General features: G+C 38.1%; 1 protein-coding gene across 4 annotated transcripts; it reads right to left on the bottom strand.

The window, feature by feature from the left end:
• Positions 1-2,743: 2,743 nt before the first annotated feature.
• Positions 2,744-11,464, bottom strand: LOC122781172 (hydroxylysine kinase-like). 4 transcript variants are annotated; one of them, XM_044044721.1, is made up of 5 exons: positions 11,354-11,464; positions 8,947-9,255; positions 7,262-7,404; positions 6,937-7,117; positions 2,744-4,363 (listed from the first exon to the last, which is right to left on the bottom strand). In XM_044044721.1, the coding sequence occupies exons 2-5, from the start codon at positions 9,248-9,250 to the stop codon at positions 3,915-3,917; spliced, it is 1,077 nt and encodes a 358-aa protein (XP_043900656.1). In that variant the 5' UTR covers positions 9,251-9,255; positions 11,354-11,464; the 3' UTR covers positions 2,744-3,914. The 4 variants fall into 4 exon arrangements, with proteins under 4 accessions (XP_043900656.1, XP_043900657.1, XP_043900660.1 ...); XM_044044722.1 differs by having other exon boundaries at positions 8,947-9,252; positions 11,354-11,463; XM_044044725.1 differs by lacking the exon at positions 11,354-11,464 and adding an exon at positions 10,401-10,638.
• Positions 11,465-15,853: the final 4,389 nt, after the last annotated feature.

The following is a 15,853-nucleotide window of genomic DNA, read 5'->3' as shown; positions in this document are numbered from 1 at the left end:
ATAAATGCCGTTTGTTCTAATCTTTTAAAACGTCTTTCAAACTCTAGTCTAGTAACACTTGAAAACACTCGTGGCTGAGTGCACACGATCCAGAGCAGGAAAACCACAGTTAGAAATATACTATGTGAATTAATTAATTAAAGTACTTAGCAATCAATGATTATATGATAAATACAAATTAAGCTCACAGCAGTGTTTGGGAGCAGGGAGTCTTTGTCTGTTTTTTTGTAAAAGTAGTGTTTTCAAATGATATACTGTCTCTGTGGATGTGTAATTGAAGAGTGTAATTAATGTGTATGTGTTAGTATTTATTTCTTATTTGTTTTGTGTTGTACCATGACCATCGCGAGAATATAGGAGAGAAGCCATCGAAGAGGCTCAACAGTGGGTGCAGTGTGTTTTTGAAGGAGTGAATTCAGACTTTTAAAGCCTGTGGATTGATGGTCTTTGGAGTGTTATGTTGATCTCTGTGACATGTTTTTTTTTAGAAAAAGGTGCAGCACAGACCCAGCGCCCTGTTTTGAAATGCCAAGAGGATTAATGGCACTGATAAGTGGACTTGGTGTATTAAGTCCTTCGAGTGTTGCCATTTCCATTCCAGTTATGATCATTTTGAACATGGCTTTGGAGTTATATTACAAAGACAAAAAAAAAAGAGAGAGAGAAGGCGCAAGAGAGTCAGAGAGAACAGAGCGAGGTGGGATTCTGGTTTATGTGGAAAATCGTGCAAAGGTTCACGTTGGCTCACCGTGCTCAAATGTCGGCAAGCTCCAGTGGAACAGACGTCCACACATGCACACTGTGACTTTTTTCTGCATGACTGCAGGTACAGATATGAGCTGTAATATTCTCATGTGTGTTTGTGCGTGTGCGTGAGTAATGGAAGTGTTGACATCTCTCTGAGGTGTTTGAAGCACAGCGGAACTTGACAATGAGAGAAAAGTGAGAGAAAATACATCTTGATATTCTGACAGTGTTATCTGTTTTTTTGGATTTACTCAAAATAAAAACGTGTCATCCCCTCGACCCTTAGATCTTTCTTTAATTCTTAACAGTCGTGTAAATATACTTAATTAACTTTTTCAGCATGTTCTTGTTCTTTTCTCCACAATGTGACTTGCTTACTTTTAAAATAGAGGTGGGGAAAATGTCCATACTTGAGATACAAGTAAGTTTATGGTACATATAATAATGCAACATGCACACAGTAAGTGAGTGCATGTCTCCATCTAGTGGTTTCTTATAGACAATTCTGTTTCTCACTGGAATTTCTAAAAATCATACTATAAATGCAATAATGTCATCAATAACGGCTTATTCTGTTTTAAAAAAAACTCAAAGAAATCATCCAAAATCGCAGCGCATCAGTCAACAACAGAAACGGCAAAAATTAAATATTCATTTCCTTCTATCCTTATGTTTATCTTTAAATAAATTCATTAGAATGCACAAATCTTGACCTAAACATGAGGATTTAAGATGTTAAAGACGCCTGAGAAATCACAATTACTCTGTTCTACTGTGTTTATCTTCTTTTGTGTCATCAGGCCGTTCAAAAAACAGGGACTGTGTCAACACAGTCAACCAAGCACAAAGAAAAAAGAGCTGAAATGCCTTAGTTTAAGAAGTATAATGCTTTCACAGCCTGCTAACACAGCACCGCACACATTAAGAGACTGGCTTTCTCCTCTATCAAGCACTTGATTAGTATTGAATTAGAATTCATTATTTTTGCACACACACCAGTTAGTGACAGTGAATTTGACCTCTGCATTTAACCTATATTATCCTTATTGCACACACAAGCTGGGCAGCACTTATCTGCAACCTTCCCAGGATGTGAACCAGCAGCCTTTCAAACCAATAAAACCCGAAAGATTTACATTTTATTCAAAGCAAATCTTTCATTTGTCAGTCAGTCTCCAGAGCGGCATTAAAAGTAGCTTGACAACCCTTAAGTTCAGTCAGGGACCTGCTTGTCTCGACCACAAATAGGCTCAATATAAGATATGACAGGTTTTACTTTTTCAACATGCTATTGAAAATCTTACAACATCTGCTTCTGGACAAAAACTTAAGTTTAATAATGTCTTTTAAGTATTTAATGCTCAGCTGACTCCACTGAATGAAGGAGCCACTGAGAACCACATGAGGGCAGTATTACACCTGATGTCACACACAGGGCAGTCCCTACAGTACAACACAAATAATGTACTACTGTAGATAATAGATAAAAATGATAAATGACCATAAAAAGAGTAATAATAAAAGTCGGACTGTTAAAAGTGAAGCTCCTTGATTAAAATATATAATATATATTCTTTGTTTTGTTTTTTTCAAAATAATCTGTTTATGCAGTGTAATCTGTTTTAATTGGAAATGTGCTTCATTGATATCTGCATCTTAAAGGGTAAATGTGACTGCATTAATAACTGTAATGAATGTTGTACAGTAAATTGGTTAATTAAAATCGCTGTTAATAAAAACAGCGATTGGTACCGACTTACACAGCATTGTCCCACTTGCTGTTCTCATAAATACTGTATATTTATATCAATGTCCCCGGCGACCCTCATGTGGAGGCTAAAGCTGTAGAAGATGACTGAGTGGCTAACTGATTAGCGTGCACGCTACAGTAGTCGGTGACACAGACACTGACTCTCACTGAGAATAAAGTCTTTTTCATGACCAACACACACATATTCATGGTTTACGTAACAACACTGAAAGAGACCTCAACACATTTAAGAGTGCTGTATTAGTTTATTAGGACAATTGCAGTAACAAAGCAAGCATTGACATTTAACCTCAAGAGGGTTTATTTTGTCCAAGATTGTGTGACTCCATATAAACCTTTCACCCACTCAAAGTGAAGCGACCCATAATCCAAAGAGGTACAAATCTGTGTTCCTGAAAAACTAGACATGTACAAACTAAGAGAAAATTCATAATTATAGCAGCTCGGTGTTACACACCTTCTTACATGTAGCACCACCACATCCCTAAATGTTTTCATTACATGTCATTTTCACACTCTAATAAAATAAGACTTACTCTATTACAAACCCCATTTCCAGAAAAAAATATATTAATATAGACACATAAAGTGCTTAACAATTTTATTAGACCACCACCAAAGGCCACAGCTGCCCTTAATTAACAGCATTGTTAATTATCAAAATAATTTTTTCATGTTTCTGTACTGGCTAATACGTAGAAGCTCTTTCTGGTTTACAAATAAAAATTTAAAAATTGTTGCAACATTGCACATTATTATTTCTTGATGGAGATGTCACATTATAATTATATAGCATTCCTGAACAGTAAAATTTGTTTTAGTGGTTGATTGTTGTGCTTGATGTCATCCTCCTACAATGATGAAAATGGCCACATGAGCATGGAAAAACCACTGTCACTATGTACACAACTTGCCACCGCATCAGCAAACACAACCTGAAACTGTACTAAACTAAGCCACACGTTCCTTTTACACAGAAACCTCACAGCTCTCTGAGCCCGAGCTCAAGTCCAAGTTTCAGCATGTGTTTGGAGGGAAACAGACCTCTATGTCAAAGATACACAATGCCAGGCCTCATTCTGCACGAGTTACAACAGTGTGGTTTAACTTAACTAGCCCTGTCTACAGTTCCAAATCATTTTCCTTTTTAAATGCACAGCAACATTAAGAGGAGGATCAGACAACGATGACCACAGATTGCTAAGTGGTTCAAGTCCTGTACACAGAGATTATGGGCAAACATTCATATAAATATACACAGAAATCTGCAACAATTAGTATATAAAATTCCCATAAAGTGTGATAAAAAACAGTACCATAGAGTACTGATTATACCCCAGTTTTTAAAACATGCATAATATGTCAGGCCTATTTTCCCAACTCATGATCTTGAACATTAGGCTACTTTTCCATCATTGTAGCGAGCAGCACTTTGGAACCACACTTTCTCTGTCTGGTCCTTGCCGAGCTCCCACATTTGAGGGAAAATTGAGATGCCCTTCTTGGATGAAATCATCAGATACTCTGCATTTTCTGGATGCAGAGTCACAAAGTAACGAGCGAAAAGCAATGACTGGCTGAAGCGGCACATCACCAGCACATAGAGGCATTCTTTTTCTACCTCATTGAGAGGAAGCATGCTTTCCCAGCCCGCGAGGACGGGTCCACCCACCTCAACAGGGTTAGGGTGTTCCATCATCATGTACATGATAGTGATCGCCAACTCGTGAATGTAGTAGCCACTGTGCATGTCCCCAAAGTCAAGGATGCCACTGATCCTGTAGCCATCGCTTCCATCAGATTGCACAAGCAGATTGAGGTCATTGAAGTCACCATGGTTTATACCTTGGAAAATAAATAAATAAAACATTATTGGTTATGGAACTGCAAATAACTCTATTTAAAGTAACTTTGCACGTCCCTTATACTGACTGTAATCGTGAAGCCAAGTATAATGAAGGAGAATTAAGCTTCTCATAGAGTTTACTGATTAACTTCTTTTAGGGAAGCATCCTCTTTCTTCTCTACTGTGTAAATCATGATTTAGAATTTACTATCTTCAAAAACATATACACGGTATCATTATACAGTATATTACTGCAGAAAGTAAAGTATGCATAATAAATGACAACAAAAAAAAATTCAAAGTTGCAGTGTTTTGCTCATATGGCCCATTACTTTGATACGGTTATGTGGTTTAGTGTTGAAAAGCATCTTTTAGAGCTATCTCAACAGTCAATGGAGATAATTTGACAATTAATTCAATGTTACAAATTGTAATTTAACCAGAAACAATGAAAAATATATATTATAAGTAAAGTATATATGAAAAAAGAAGTAATAAATAAAGTGTCGGGACAGTCGGGGTCACAGATGAGGACACAAGGGATAGGACAAGATGGAGGCAGATGATCCACCACGGTGACACATAAATAAGCCAAAAGAGAAAGAAGAAGCGATAAATCAAAGCTTTACTAAATGAACTAGGTGTTATTCTTCTTTTATTAGACCTCTGTAGACGTGTACAGGACTGTCCAACTGATGGAAATCCATTGCAGGGGTGGGAAAGTACAGTACAGTGCAGTAGCAAACGTGTGTGTTTTATTGGTCAATAAATTCATAACACCATCATGACATAATATAAATCAAATTGCCTGCACATGACTATAAGTGCTAGCGTGACCAGGTCCAGCTTCCTAATATATATTATGTGCAGTATGTGATAAGACAAGGACCAAAAATGTGTGTTGATTCTCACCTAAATAGTTTCATTTAGAAAAAGTAAAAATCAAAACTTATTGGTGGGAATCTAAAAGTAGTAGTACATCACACACACTTGCTGAAATACATATGACATCTTCCCTCTGCAGCACTGAGGTAAGGGCATGACTGCAGAGCTAATTAGGGATGCACTGATCCGATATTAATATTAATGTTAACTAAATTGGATAAAAACAGGTATCGGATAATGGGGCTGATCTATGATGCCAAGCTAAACACGGAGCAACACCATGGAGCAAGTTAAAGAAGCGGGTGTTAGGAAGTATTTTAAGCTTGCTACGCCAACAGGTTTGATGGCTACTTGCAATATCGGCAAAGTAAATGCTATGAGGGGGTGGTGGTAACACTGCAAAATAAAACACTGTGGATTTAATCAAGCTCCTCCAAAAGCATCATGCAAAAGAAAAACATTAAAAAAAAAAGGGCGACAAGACGACGAAGCAGCTGACTGCTCAGGTGCACTGCTAGCCGACAGCTTGAATGCAAAACTAGTGTAGAAAGTGAGAGACTGTTGTAGCATAATCTCTAAGATTGTAGATGAGAAAAGAAAAATACTCACACCAGAGAGAGAGAAGAAATGCTCCTTTTCATGAGAAAAGAACAGCAATTGATTATTCAGTGAACATTCTGGGTAGAGCTGTAATCCGGCCTTAATAGTTACCGATATTTAGCCAGACAAGTACATTTTGATTGACAGCTTTTTAAAAGCCTGAACCCGTTCACAGCCCAACATTATTAAATGTGTGCACACACAGCTCTTTTGTCTTTTGTCAAGTAATTTATACATTTACACAGGCCACTAATTTAGACTTTATTTCACAAAACTCTCCAACCAGGCCTCCAGCTTTTTTCCTGACAGCTTCCTTAGGACCGCCCACAAACAAAAAAACACAGCGCAAAGAACAAGTGAGGGAGCACAAAGAACAAGTGTATTTTCAAACAATAAAATACAATATTTTTGAATGATTCAATCGATTTTTTTTTTGCTTTGAAAATCAAATCTAATTCCATACAACACAACGTACTAGAGAGTGGTGAGTTTGTCAAAGATTGCTCTTATGTTCATGCCCCTCCTTGTTTACAGGATTTCACTAGATATGACTGCAGCTTTTCTAGAGGAACGTCTGACTCACAAAGTCTTGCCTTGAATCTGTCCAAAGTGATTGTAGCTGTAATTGTGCTTTGTGGAAGCGCACTCACTGTTTGCACGCTGTTTAGAAGCTAAGTGGTCGCTGCTCGTGTTTTTATGGGTCCAGTTGACTGTGTTTTGTGCTGGCAGAAATTACAGAACAACATATCACCTGACTCCGCGAGTTACTTTGTAATTTCGTAACTTTGTACACTGCGTGTTTGTCTCAGGTGGCTGTGTAACAATTTACACTCAAATTATGAAAAGCTCCACATCATTCCGTGTTTAACAGTTGTTATTTTAAATAAATTTTTTTACCACTCAATTCCACAATTCTGTCCGCATATTTCCTGCATCGAAGAAACCATCGGGCCCTAACAGAACGTGACAGGGACCAAAAAGTACATTGATGCTCACCTATATACTTTCACTTAAAAAGCACATTTCACATTTCACAGTGAAGTCAAAACTTCAAGGAGGGAATCTCATAAGTGTAAAACATACTCACACTTGCGAAAGTCTGAGTATTTCGGGGCCACACAGGTCTTGTACTGCTGAATGACAGACTTAATTATGTCCTGAAGAGGATTTCCATCAAGTACACTCAAATAGGCTTCCATAAGGGGAACATTCGACAGACTCCATATGAAATTCTCCCTCTGCAGCACACTGAGATGAGGATGTTCCATCTGGGGGAAGAATCAGAAGGCAGAAGAGAATATACAAAATATCAAGTAATCTGTAAAATGCAATCTGTTGCATATGAATGCCAAGTTTAGTAGCTTCATGAGTTCTAGTCTTATTTTATACATTGTGCTTCATAGTTGTGTTACCTCTTTCAGGAGAGTGTCCATTCTGGCTGCTGTTTTGCCAATGTCGTACAACAACTCTGGTGTAAGAGGGACCTTGGAAACAGTAATGCCAGGCAAATAAGTCAACAGCCGCACCAAGTACTTCTGAGAGCCATAGCCACAATCTGCCAAAAGTAGTAAATATAGATTATTATATGGGATTAGTAATGTAGCCAGGTTTGCGACCGGTGTGTTGTTCATGATCTAAGTTGATCATTTATCTTCCCCGGAGTGTTAAACTGGCTCACTCATAGATTAGCCTTTCATATGGATGCTTTATGGTAAACCAGAATTACCATCCAACAGTTTCAGTCTATACATTTATTTTCCAGAGCAGAATAACTTGCACCTGTTGACCATAATGACTACCACAATGGAATCAATTCACTGTCAAATTCAAGTGAACATTTGAATGACACAGACAACCTAAAATCATAATGCCTTTCTGCCACCAGTGTGGAGGCACATCAAACGGTTGTGCTTTAATTTTAAATCTCACAAAAGCCAATGAACTACACACATGTAGACACCACATACTATGAATTTTGAGTAACATAAAGTATACTATGTGTACTTAAAGAAAGGTTTCCCTTCAGTTAAGATTTTACTTGTTGTAGTGAGTGACATGACATGACACTAATGTGCATGCAAACATCAGTTCACTATGGAGAATGTTACAGTTGTCCATGAGGGGGCAGTCAGTATTTACCTGCAGAAGTGTACGTATGATATGCAGGCCTTGTTCAACAAAGGTCCTTACAACACCTAAGTTGGCCCCACAACTCCTCACACAGAAATAGGGTATAGAGGACAGAAGGGAAGGAAGGACAGATACTGTGCAATAATTAATTCACTCATTCATTATATTTTTTCATTCATTCATTATATTTCTGTTATTTCTTTCTTATTTTATTCTATCTATATTTTGTATATTTAGCTAAGAGTTTACTGTTAACTTTTTTATCCTATTGCTAAGAATTTACTGTTTACTTTTGTATCGTATTGCTAAGAGTTTACGGTTTACTTTTTTATCCTATTGAGTTTTTTATTTTTATCCTATTGCTAAGAGTTTACTTTTTTTTTATCCTATTGCTAAGAATTTACTGTTTACTTTTGTATCGTATTGCTAAGAGTTTACGGTTTACTTTTTTATCCTATTGCTAAGAGTTTACGGTTTACTTTTTTATCCTATTGCTAAGAGTTTACTGTTTACTTTTAAGCAGACTTTCTTTCTTTCTTGTACCACTTATAAGCTGCTGGAAATCTAATTTCCCTGAGGGAGTCCTCCCAAAGGATTAATAAAATTTAGTCTAAGTCTAACAGACAAATGAAGGGAATATCCCCTGGTGCTAATGAGGTATGTCGTTTCACACGTACCTTACAGGAGTGGCTGTGAGACAACGGTAACCACAGCGCCACAGAATGTTAAAAGCAGACATTTTTAACACCATCTCTGAGTTGTGAGCTGAAGATGTGTAATTTAATTCATCCCTGCAACTCCTACAGAGCAAGCCAGAAATCTTGGTGTAGTTATGGACTCAGACCTGAATTTTAACAGCCACATAAAGACCATCGCTAAATCAGACAGATACTGTGCAGATTATGGGATGCTTAACTTTTGTACTACATGATATTATACTTCAAGATATGGACAGTGTTTTGCATACCCATTTCTTCCAGACTCATGAGCTGTCCTGAAGTGTTGGGTAGGGCTGTTTGGGCAGGAAGTCCTTTCTGGTGCAGAAAAGACATGGCATATGTGTGCACCTCAACCAGCCTGTGATCCTGACTGTCCACTGAGTTCAGGATTTTTAGGACGTACTTGCTTCCCTCCTTGGTCTCCACATAGAGGTTTTGGTCATCGTAGCTGGGCAAACTGTGAAGTTCTGATGGTGTCAGTGCAAAAACCCTCTTCAATATCTCAGACATCTGAGAGAGACTGAAGTTGGGCTTGGCCTCTTTCGATGGCATCACTGCTAAAAGAAAAGATAAATCATCAGCAAAAAAACCTTTTGAAGCAAAAATGTGGTAGCTGTTGTATATACATATACAGTATATGTGTGTGTATATGTATATATATCTATATATATATATATATAGATATATATAAAACTTACAGTGAGGGTGGAATTATGGCTCAATGCAAATGTTCTTGTATTCTGTACAAATAAGTGCGAAGAGTGAAAGTTGGCTGCATGCCACCAAAGACCTTAGGAAAACTACAATCCAATTTCCAATAAAATACAAACAGTTGATTCAGTTCAATTCGACGAACTTAAACTGTTAAAATAAATTAATTTGAGTAAAAGCATCAGTGGGTGTAATACACACCACATCAACATGCTTCATATCATTACATACATGATATTAATATATGTATGCAGTAATAATAATAATAATGATACTAGGGATGCACCGATATGAATATTTCGGCCGATACTGATATCCGATATTAATATTGCTGCTATGACCGATAACCGATATCTACCGCTATCGATATATGTTTTTTTTTTTAAAGGTTTCTGAGATGATAAGAGTTTGTACAGACTGAAAATCATGCAAGCTGAATTTTTGAATGTCTTCCTTTATTTTCAAAACATTCTTTACCTCCAAATAACAAGGTTACAGGGCTACCATAAGACACAAGTAACCAACTACAAGTAAAGGTTTTTAGAAACCTTTACCACTTGTAGCAAGTGTGTAACTAAATTAAAGTACAGTTTAACTCCCTCAACTCACTAAACTCCTGTGAGAACGTTTGGATTCTCATAAATTACAAACATGAACATAAATAAAAATAATACCCTGCCAAAGTTACTGTAACCGAGACAAGGGCGTTTATACTGGGTACGTAAATAAAGTCAACAACCCTTCGGCCGCGCCACTTCCCTTAACAATAAAACTACACAACAGATATGAGAAACAATACCTGACAAGCTCTACTAAGAGCTGCCATAATAAAAAAAACATGTTATAATACTTTATCAAACTTGCCAGTATTCATGGCAACCAGATATTTATTAAATTGCAAAACATCGGAAAGGTTGCGCCGACTTGGCAGGAACCCTCGGACCTTCACTATGGAAAAGGGCTGGTCGTCAAGAGCAATCATTTCCATTACCTTGATCGTTATTGCCTTCCTTTGGTGTCTTCCTTTGGTCGAGTACTTGCTGTATTGGGCTCCCAGGTGCGCTGCTTTTTTGTCTGCTGCCTAACGTTACTAGCGTTAGCTTCCTGCCGTTGTTTGCGTACCTCGACTTTGCAAGCGTTGCATAATGCTTTTCGTGTATTTTCTACCGTTAAAAAACGCCTACACCACTGACATTTCTCGCTCCTCAACACACACACACACACACACCACGTGTGCTGCGCTTGCGACACTGTCACATGCCTAAACAAATGCCGCAAATGCGATATTGAAAATGTGCCAGAAGCCGACAGACTTTAGTGTTTGAAATGTGGAGAGACATTTCTAGCACTTAAATGAAGTCATTTGTACATGAAGTAGTACACATTAATTGTCCTGTCCATCTATGGATCCACATAATTATGCCAGCAGGTTTTCTCAAGGATTAAGTTATTTTTAGATTTCAAAAACGCTACAAACTATTTTTTTTTGTATATACAGCATATCGATATATACAACTTTATACATTTTATGCATCAAAGATGACATTTATTTGGGTGGAGAAGGGACAAAATGGCTCTTTTAATACTAAAGGTTGCAGACCCCTGCCTTAGGAGAACCCTGGTCTAACGTTCCTTGAACGTTTCGTGTTAGTAGAGCTATATGAAGTGTTTAAATCAAGTAAATATGAAGTTTTGCACCTTTAAGGTTCCTCTGATGTAAATAGTGATTAACGGTTAATGTTACAGTCCCAAAAATGTCGCTGCTCAGTTTTGTGACTGGGTTTAATGTGTTGCCATGAAAGGCTGCGCAGTTTAAAGTGATGGTAACATTCAATATCAGTGAAAATCACTGAAGGTGTCGCACACAGACATTCTTAGCAAACTTCCTACGCTACCGCTACTGTCTGAAATAAAATACGGCTGCATAAAAATCACAGAACTCACCGGTTACGTCTTATTCCGCCTTCTTCTTCTTCTTCTTCTTCTCCTTCTTGTGAGAGTGAGAAGTGCTGTGTCCTACTTGCTGCTCTTCCCTCATTCCTAACGGTCACAAGCGGCGCCGGAAGTGCGGTGCAGAGGGTAGTTTCAGACGACCGTAGTCTCAGGCGGTCACACGTTTTCTTCACAGCGCCACCGACTACAGTTTCGAAGACATGTTTTTTAACATACAGTTAGATCAACGAAAAAAAGTGAAACAACACAAAAAAAGTCAAGGAAAACCAAAACATATGTACAAAAATAACCCAAACAAGAGTTGTTCTGCACATTAACCCTCTCAAAGCGGCAAAACCACGGAACAATAATAATAATAATAATCTGAAGGAGCACAAATTCGTTCAAGGATCACTAAATAGGATCAATAAATAATATAAAATTGTATCACATCAGGGCCACACGGTGGTGTAGTGGTTAGCACTCTCGCCTTGCAGCGAGAAGACCTGGGTTCGAGCCCCGGTTGGAACAAGGGCCTTTCTGCATGGAGTTTGCATGTTCTCCCCGTGTGTGCGTGGGTTCTCTCCGGGTACTCCGGCTTCCTCCCACAGTCCAAAAACATGCAATGTGGGGAATAGGTAAATTGGACACTCTAAATTGACCGTAGGAGTGAGTGTGAGAGTGAATGGTTGTTTGTCTCTATCTGTGTGTGTGGCCCTGCGATGGACTGGCGAACTGTCCAGGGTGTACCCCGCCTATCGCCCGATGTAGCTGAGATTGGCACAGCACCCCCCGCAACCCTCTGGTGGAGGATAAAGCGGTTAGATGATGACTGACTGACTGTCTGACTAACCTCCACCTAACACCTTTCGCTAACTATAGTTCTAAGGTTTCATTCCAGCCAAATACTAATTATAAACATAAGAGTTGCATGTGGGGCAATCTAGAGCAATTATCTCATTATCAGATAAAATGTAGATGGAATCACAGGCGATGAAATTTGCAAGTTTTACTAAATCTCAACTAGACTCTGTAAACGGTTGTAGAGAAGAAAGACATATGCATTTATTTTATATAATAATGACTTAAGGAATTAAGCATGTAAATGGTTTGTTTTTCTCCTTTTTCCCAAGACGTGTTTCATAAGGTGTTTGGCCAATAATATATTTAAAATGTGTTCTGTTCAAAGTGATGATGTCACATCAAATGTAGGGTCATTGGTAAAAAGACAAAAAAGAAGAGAGAAACAATAGCACAGACAAGACAAGACTAACAGGGGTTAGGGATAGGGTTTTTATTAAGAAATTAATCACTGGTTAGATTAGATTAGATAAGATAAAATTTGGATCAGCACGTTATAAAATATGTACTTTATTGGTTGAAATTGGTGGCTGTGCCCCAAGTTGATACAGAAGATGTTGTGAGCCGTTGTATTCACGTGTCACATGAATACAACTAACACTGCATTATTTTCATTATTGTTAGTATTTTAGGGGGATGCCATCTTCAAATCAATCATGTCTTTCTTAATATTGCACATATTTCTACTGTATGTGTTGTGCACAATATGCAGTGCATCTTGCCTTTGAGGCTACAGGGTATGCAGCCGATCTCCCTGCAAGCTGCTAAAATGTAATTTAAGCTGCAGACCAAGATAATTCACAAAGCAAAGGTTAAAGATGCAGGTTCAATGTCTGCAAGGTTGTTAACAGCGCTGATAAAGTTTTATGGGCAGGAACAAAAAAGCCTTTGGATGTTTCCGGGTGAACACGACAACAAAATGTGTTTGTTAATGTTCAAAAATAGGACAGCCTCAGTAGCTTTCATGGTCCATGTTCAAATCAATGCCAAATTACACTAATGCCCACCCAAACCAGAGTTCCAAGTGTGATAAATATGTGTCATGTTTAGTGAGATAAGAATGAAGCTTTATAGTTCCTGGAGGTCAGTCAGTGTGTCATGATGGCGTCAGCAATGCCTGTCAATCATCTGCAGGCCCTGTTATTGGCAGGAAATTAAAAGGGAACACCTCCTGACAGTTAATGAACTATAGAATATGCCACTTGCCTCAAGTTTCATGTTGTCTTAAGCAATGAAATTATCTTAAGATAGATGTACAGTATGTCCACACATTTATCCATTGTACCAACACAGACATTTGCTACTCGTGGTGAAGCCACTGCTGGGAGCAGCACCAGCCACAATCCTGCACTAAATTATGTCTTTTTTTATTATGTGAGGGTTGGACTAAGCACGCTTGTTGAATTCTTCTATGTGTGACAGTTGCACCGATGAATGCAAGTAGGTGATTTTGGACAAATACCCAGTCAAACTGTGTGTAAGTGGAAAACATGCTCTTTTAGCAGCAGCACAAAGATGGAGGTTGTCGTGGATGTTGTGCATGCAGAGCTCAGCGCACGTTTTGGTGAGAGCAACAGCAACCTGAGTTGTGTAGCTGCTTTAGCTGCTTGGGAGCCATAGGCTGACAAGGGGAATGTTGTGGAAATCAAGCTCAACCATTAGAGGTTACAAGGACTAAACTGGTGAATGTAAGTACATCAGGCTGAGCTCAGAGGAGATTAACTTCCTTTGGATGAAGTTAAATTCAGTAGTGCCTGTTAGCAATGGGTTCTGTGCTTATTGCACGGCAGTGACACTAGACTGCTGTACTTCTGCAACTCTGGCACTGGGTCTGAAACCAAAGAAGTCAGACAAGCCACACCTGTTTTATATTGGTTAGTTGGAGGGCAGCCACATGCACATTTGCAAATAGAGTGACAAGAAGAACTGAGTGACTGTTAGTTGACTGTTTACTTTTTTTTCACAGTACAAACAATAACTCATCGGCTTAATATATGCATCCTTAAACTGTACGAGGTAAACTTTATTCACATCACATCACTTCACAGGCTCAATATGACATTTTCTTGGCATCCAGAAAGTAAACTTGCCATAAATCACAAATCTTTGCAAATCGAGGTTTTCAGCAAAACTTTACAGCAAAAAAGGTTTCACAAACTTGCTTACACAAAGTTAGTAGTAATGCTCGTACCATGCCACAGAAGGAGCAAAAATCAGCTGTAAAATATTCATCCGACAGAGGAAAAAAAGGCTCTATGACCTTAGCAAAATACTCTTTTCACAACACACAGTCCCTGAAGGGGAAAAGAGAGAAAAGTGAAAATTAAAATGCAGTGTGGCGCAACCTCCATCTAATGTGTCCATCCTGTTCATATTTATAAAATGGCCTTTAGCTCGTCCAGTCCTCACCACTATCCTCTCTCATGACTTGATCAAATACCCCGTGAGCAACATGTGTCAGCTCATAGCAGTGCAGCAGTGACACAGACAATGTTGGCTATCAATGTTAGTACGCTGAATATTTATACTCACTCGGGTAATCAAGAACAATGATCACCATGGGTCATGCCCTGCTGACTGATATGAATACATACAATGTGTGTTTAATGTTTACACTTGCATCCACTCTTGAACACAAACAGCTTTCAAAAAATCCTCCCCCTTTCTCTTTTGCCACAGAATCATAGATCAATTACAGTAGACGTGAATGAAAAGGTGTTCGATGGGGTTGAGCCAAGGAAGTTCTTCCACACCAAACTCATCAAACCATGTGTTTATAATCCTTGCTTTGTGCACCGGGATGGATGGATGGATAGATGGATAGATGGATAGATGGATAGATGGATAGATAGATAGATAGATAGATAGATAGATAGATAGATAGATAGATAAAGGTGGCATATGTGTGAGAGAGTGGAAAGGTCACTTCATCAACATACATCAGTCTGGTTGGGTTAACATCTGTTCAGCAGTGATTGGTTATTCATGTACAACAGTAATGCTGTGTGACACCTGTATGCTCTTGAATTATTCACTCTTATCAGCTGTCTAATAGACCTGAACTCAGTATTATTTCCTGAAATTCTTTTCTAAATGAAGAGTTATTAAATTATACTTACCAAAATGCGTAAATCTAAGTTATTATATAATAGGCTTGTAATTCAGAGATTCAGGGCTTATTTTAAACCTCTTACTTAGCAGTTAGAGTTGTGAATGAAATAATGTCTCTGCCACACTGACTTTATAAAAGTAAGATTATTAATATTATAGTTATTACTGTGAAATTTTAGGAACATGATCCATAAATGAATTAATGTATACATAAGATTTCTCACATCTCCAGTTAATAGAGCTCTGCAACCCACCAGACTGGAAAAACGTGTTTACTATTGGGCCTGGTACATTAAATTCCACTAGAATAAGGATAAGGAATATATATATACATATATATATGCATACATTTTTGTTTACAAAGTTGCTTTTGAAGATAACTTTTTAACATTGATGTAAGCTGCGGCACATTTGCTGATTCAGTAAAAAAAGAAAAATCTGTCCAGTGCAATCATCTACAGATCACTGAGCAGGAACATTAATGCAGCAGTGCTCTTAAGTTCTGAGGTCAAGGACATTATTGCACAACAGCACCTTAGC

Source organism: Solea senegalensis, linkage group LG14 (genome assembly GCF_019176455.1).
Source record: "Solea senegalensis isolate Sse05_10M linkage group LG14, IFAPA_SoseM_1, whole genome shotgun sequence".
Taxonomy (NCBI): Eukaryota; Metazoa; Chordata; class Actinopteri; order Pleuronectiformes; family Soleidae; genus Solea; species Solea senegalensis.
Note: the sequence above shows the minus strand (reverse complement) of the source record. Positions and strands in the feature narration are given on the sequence as shown.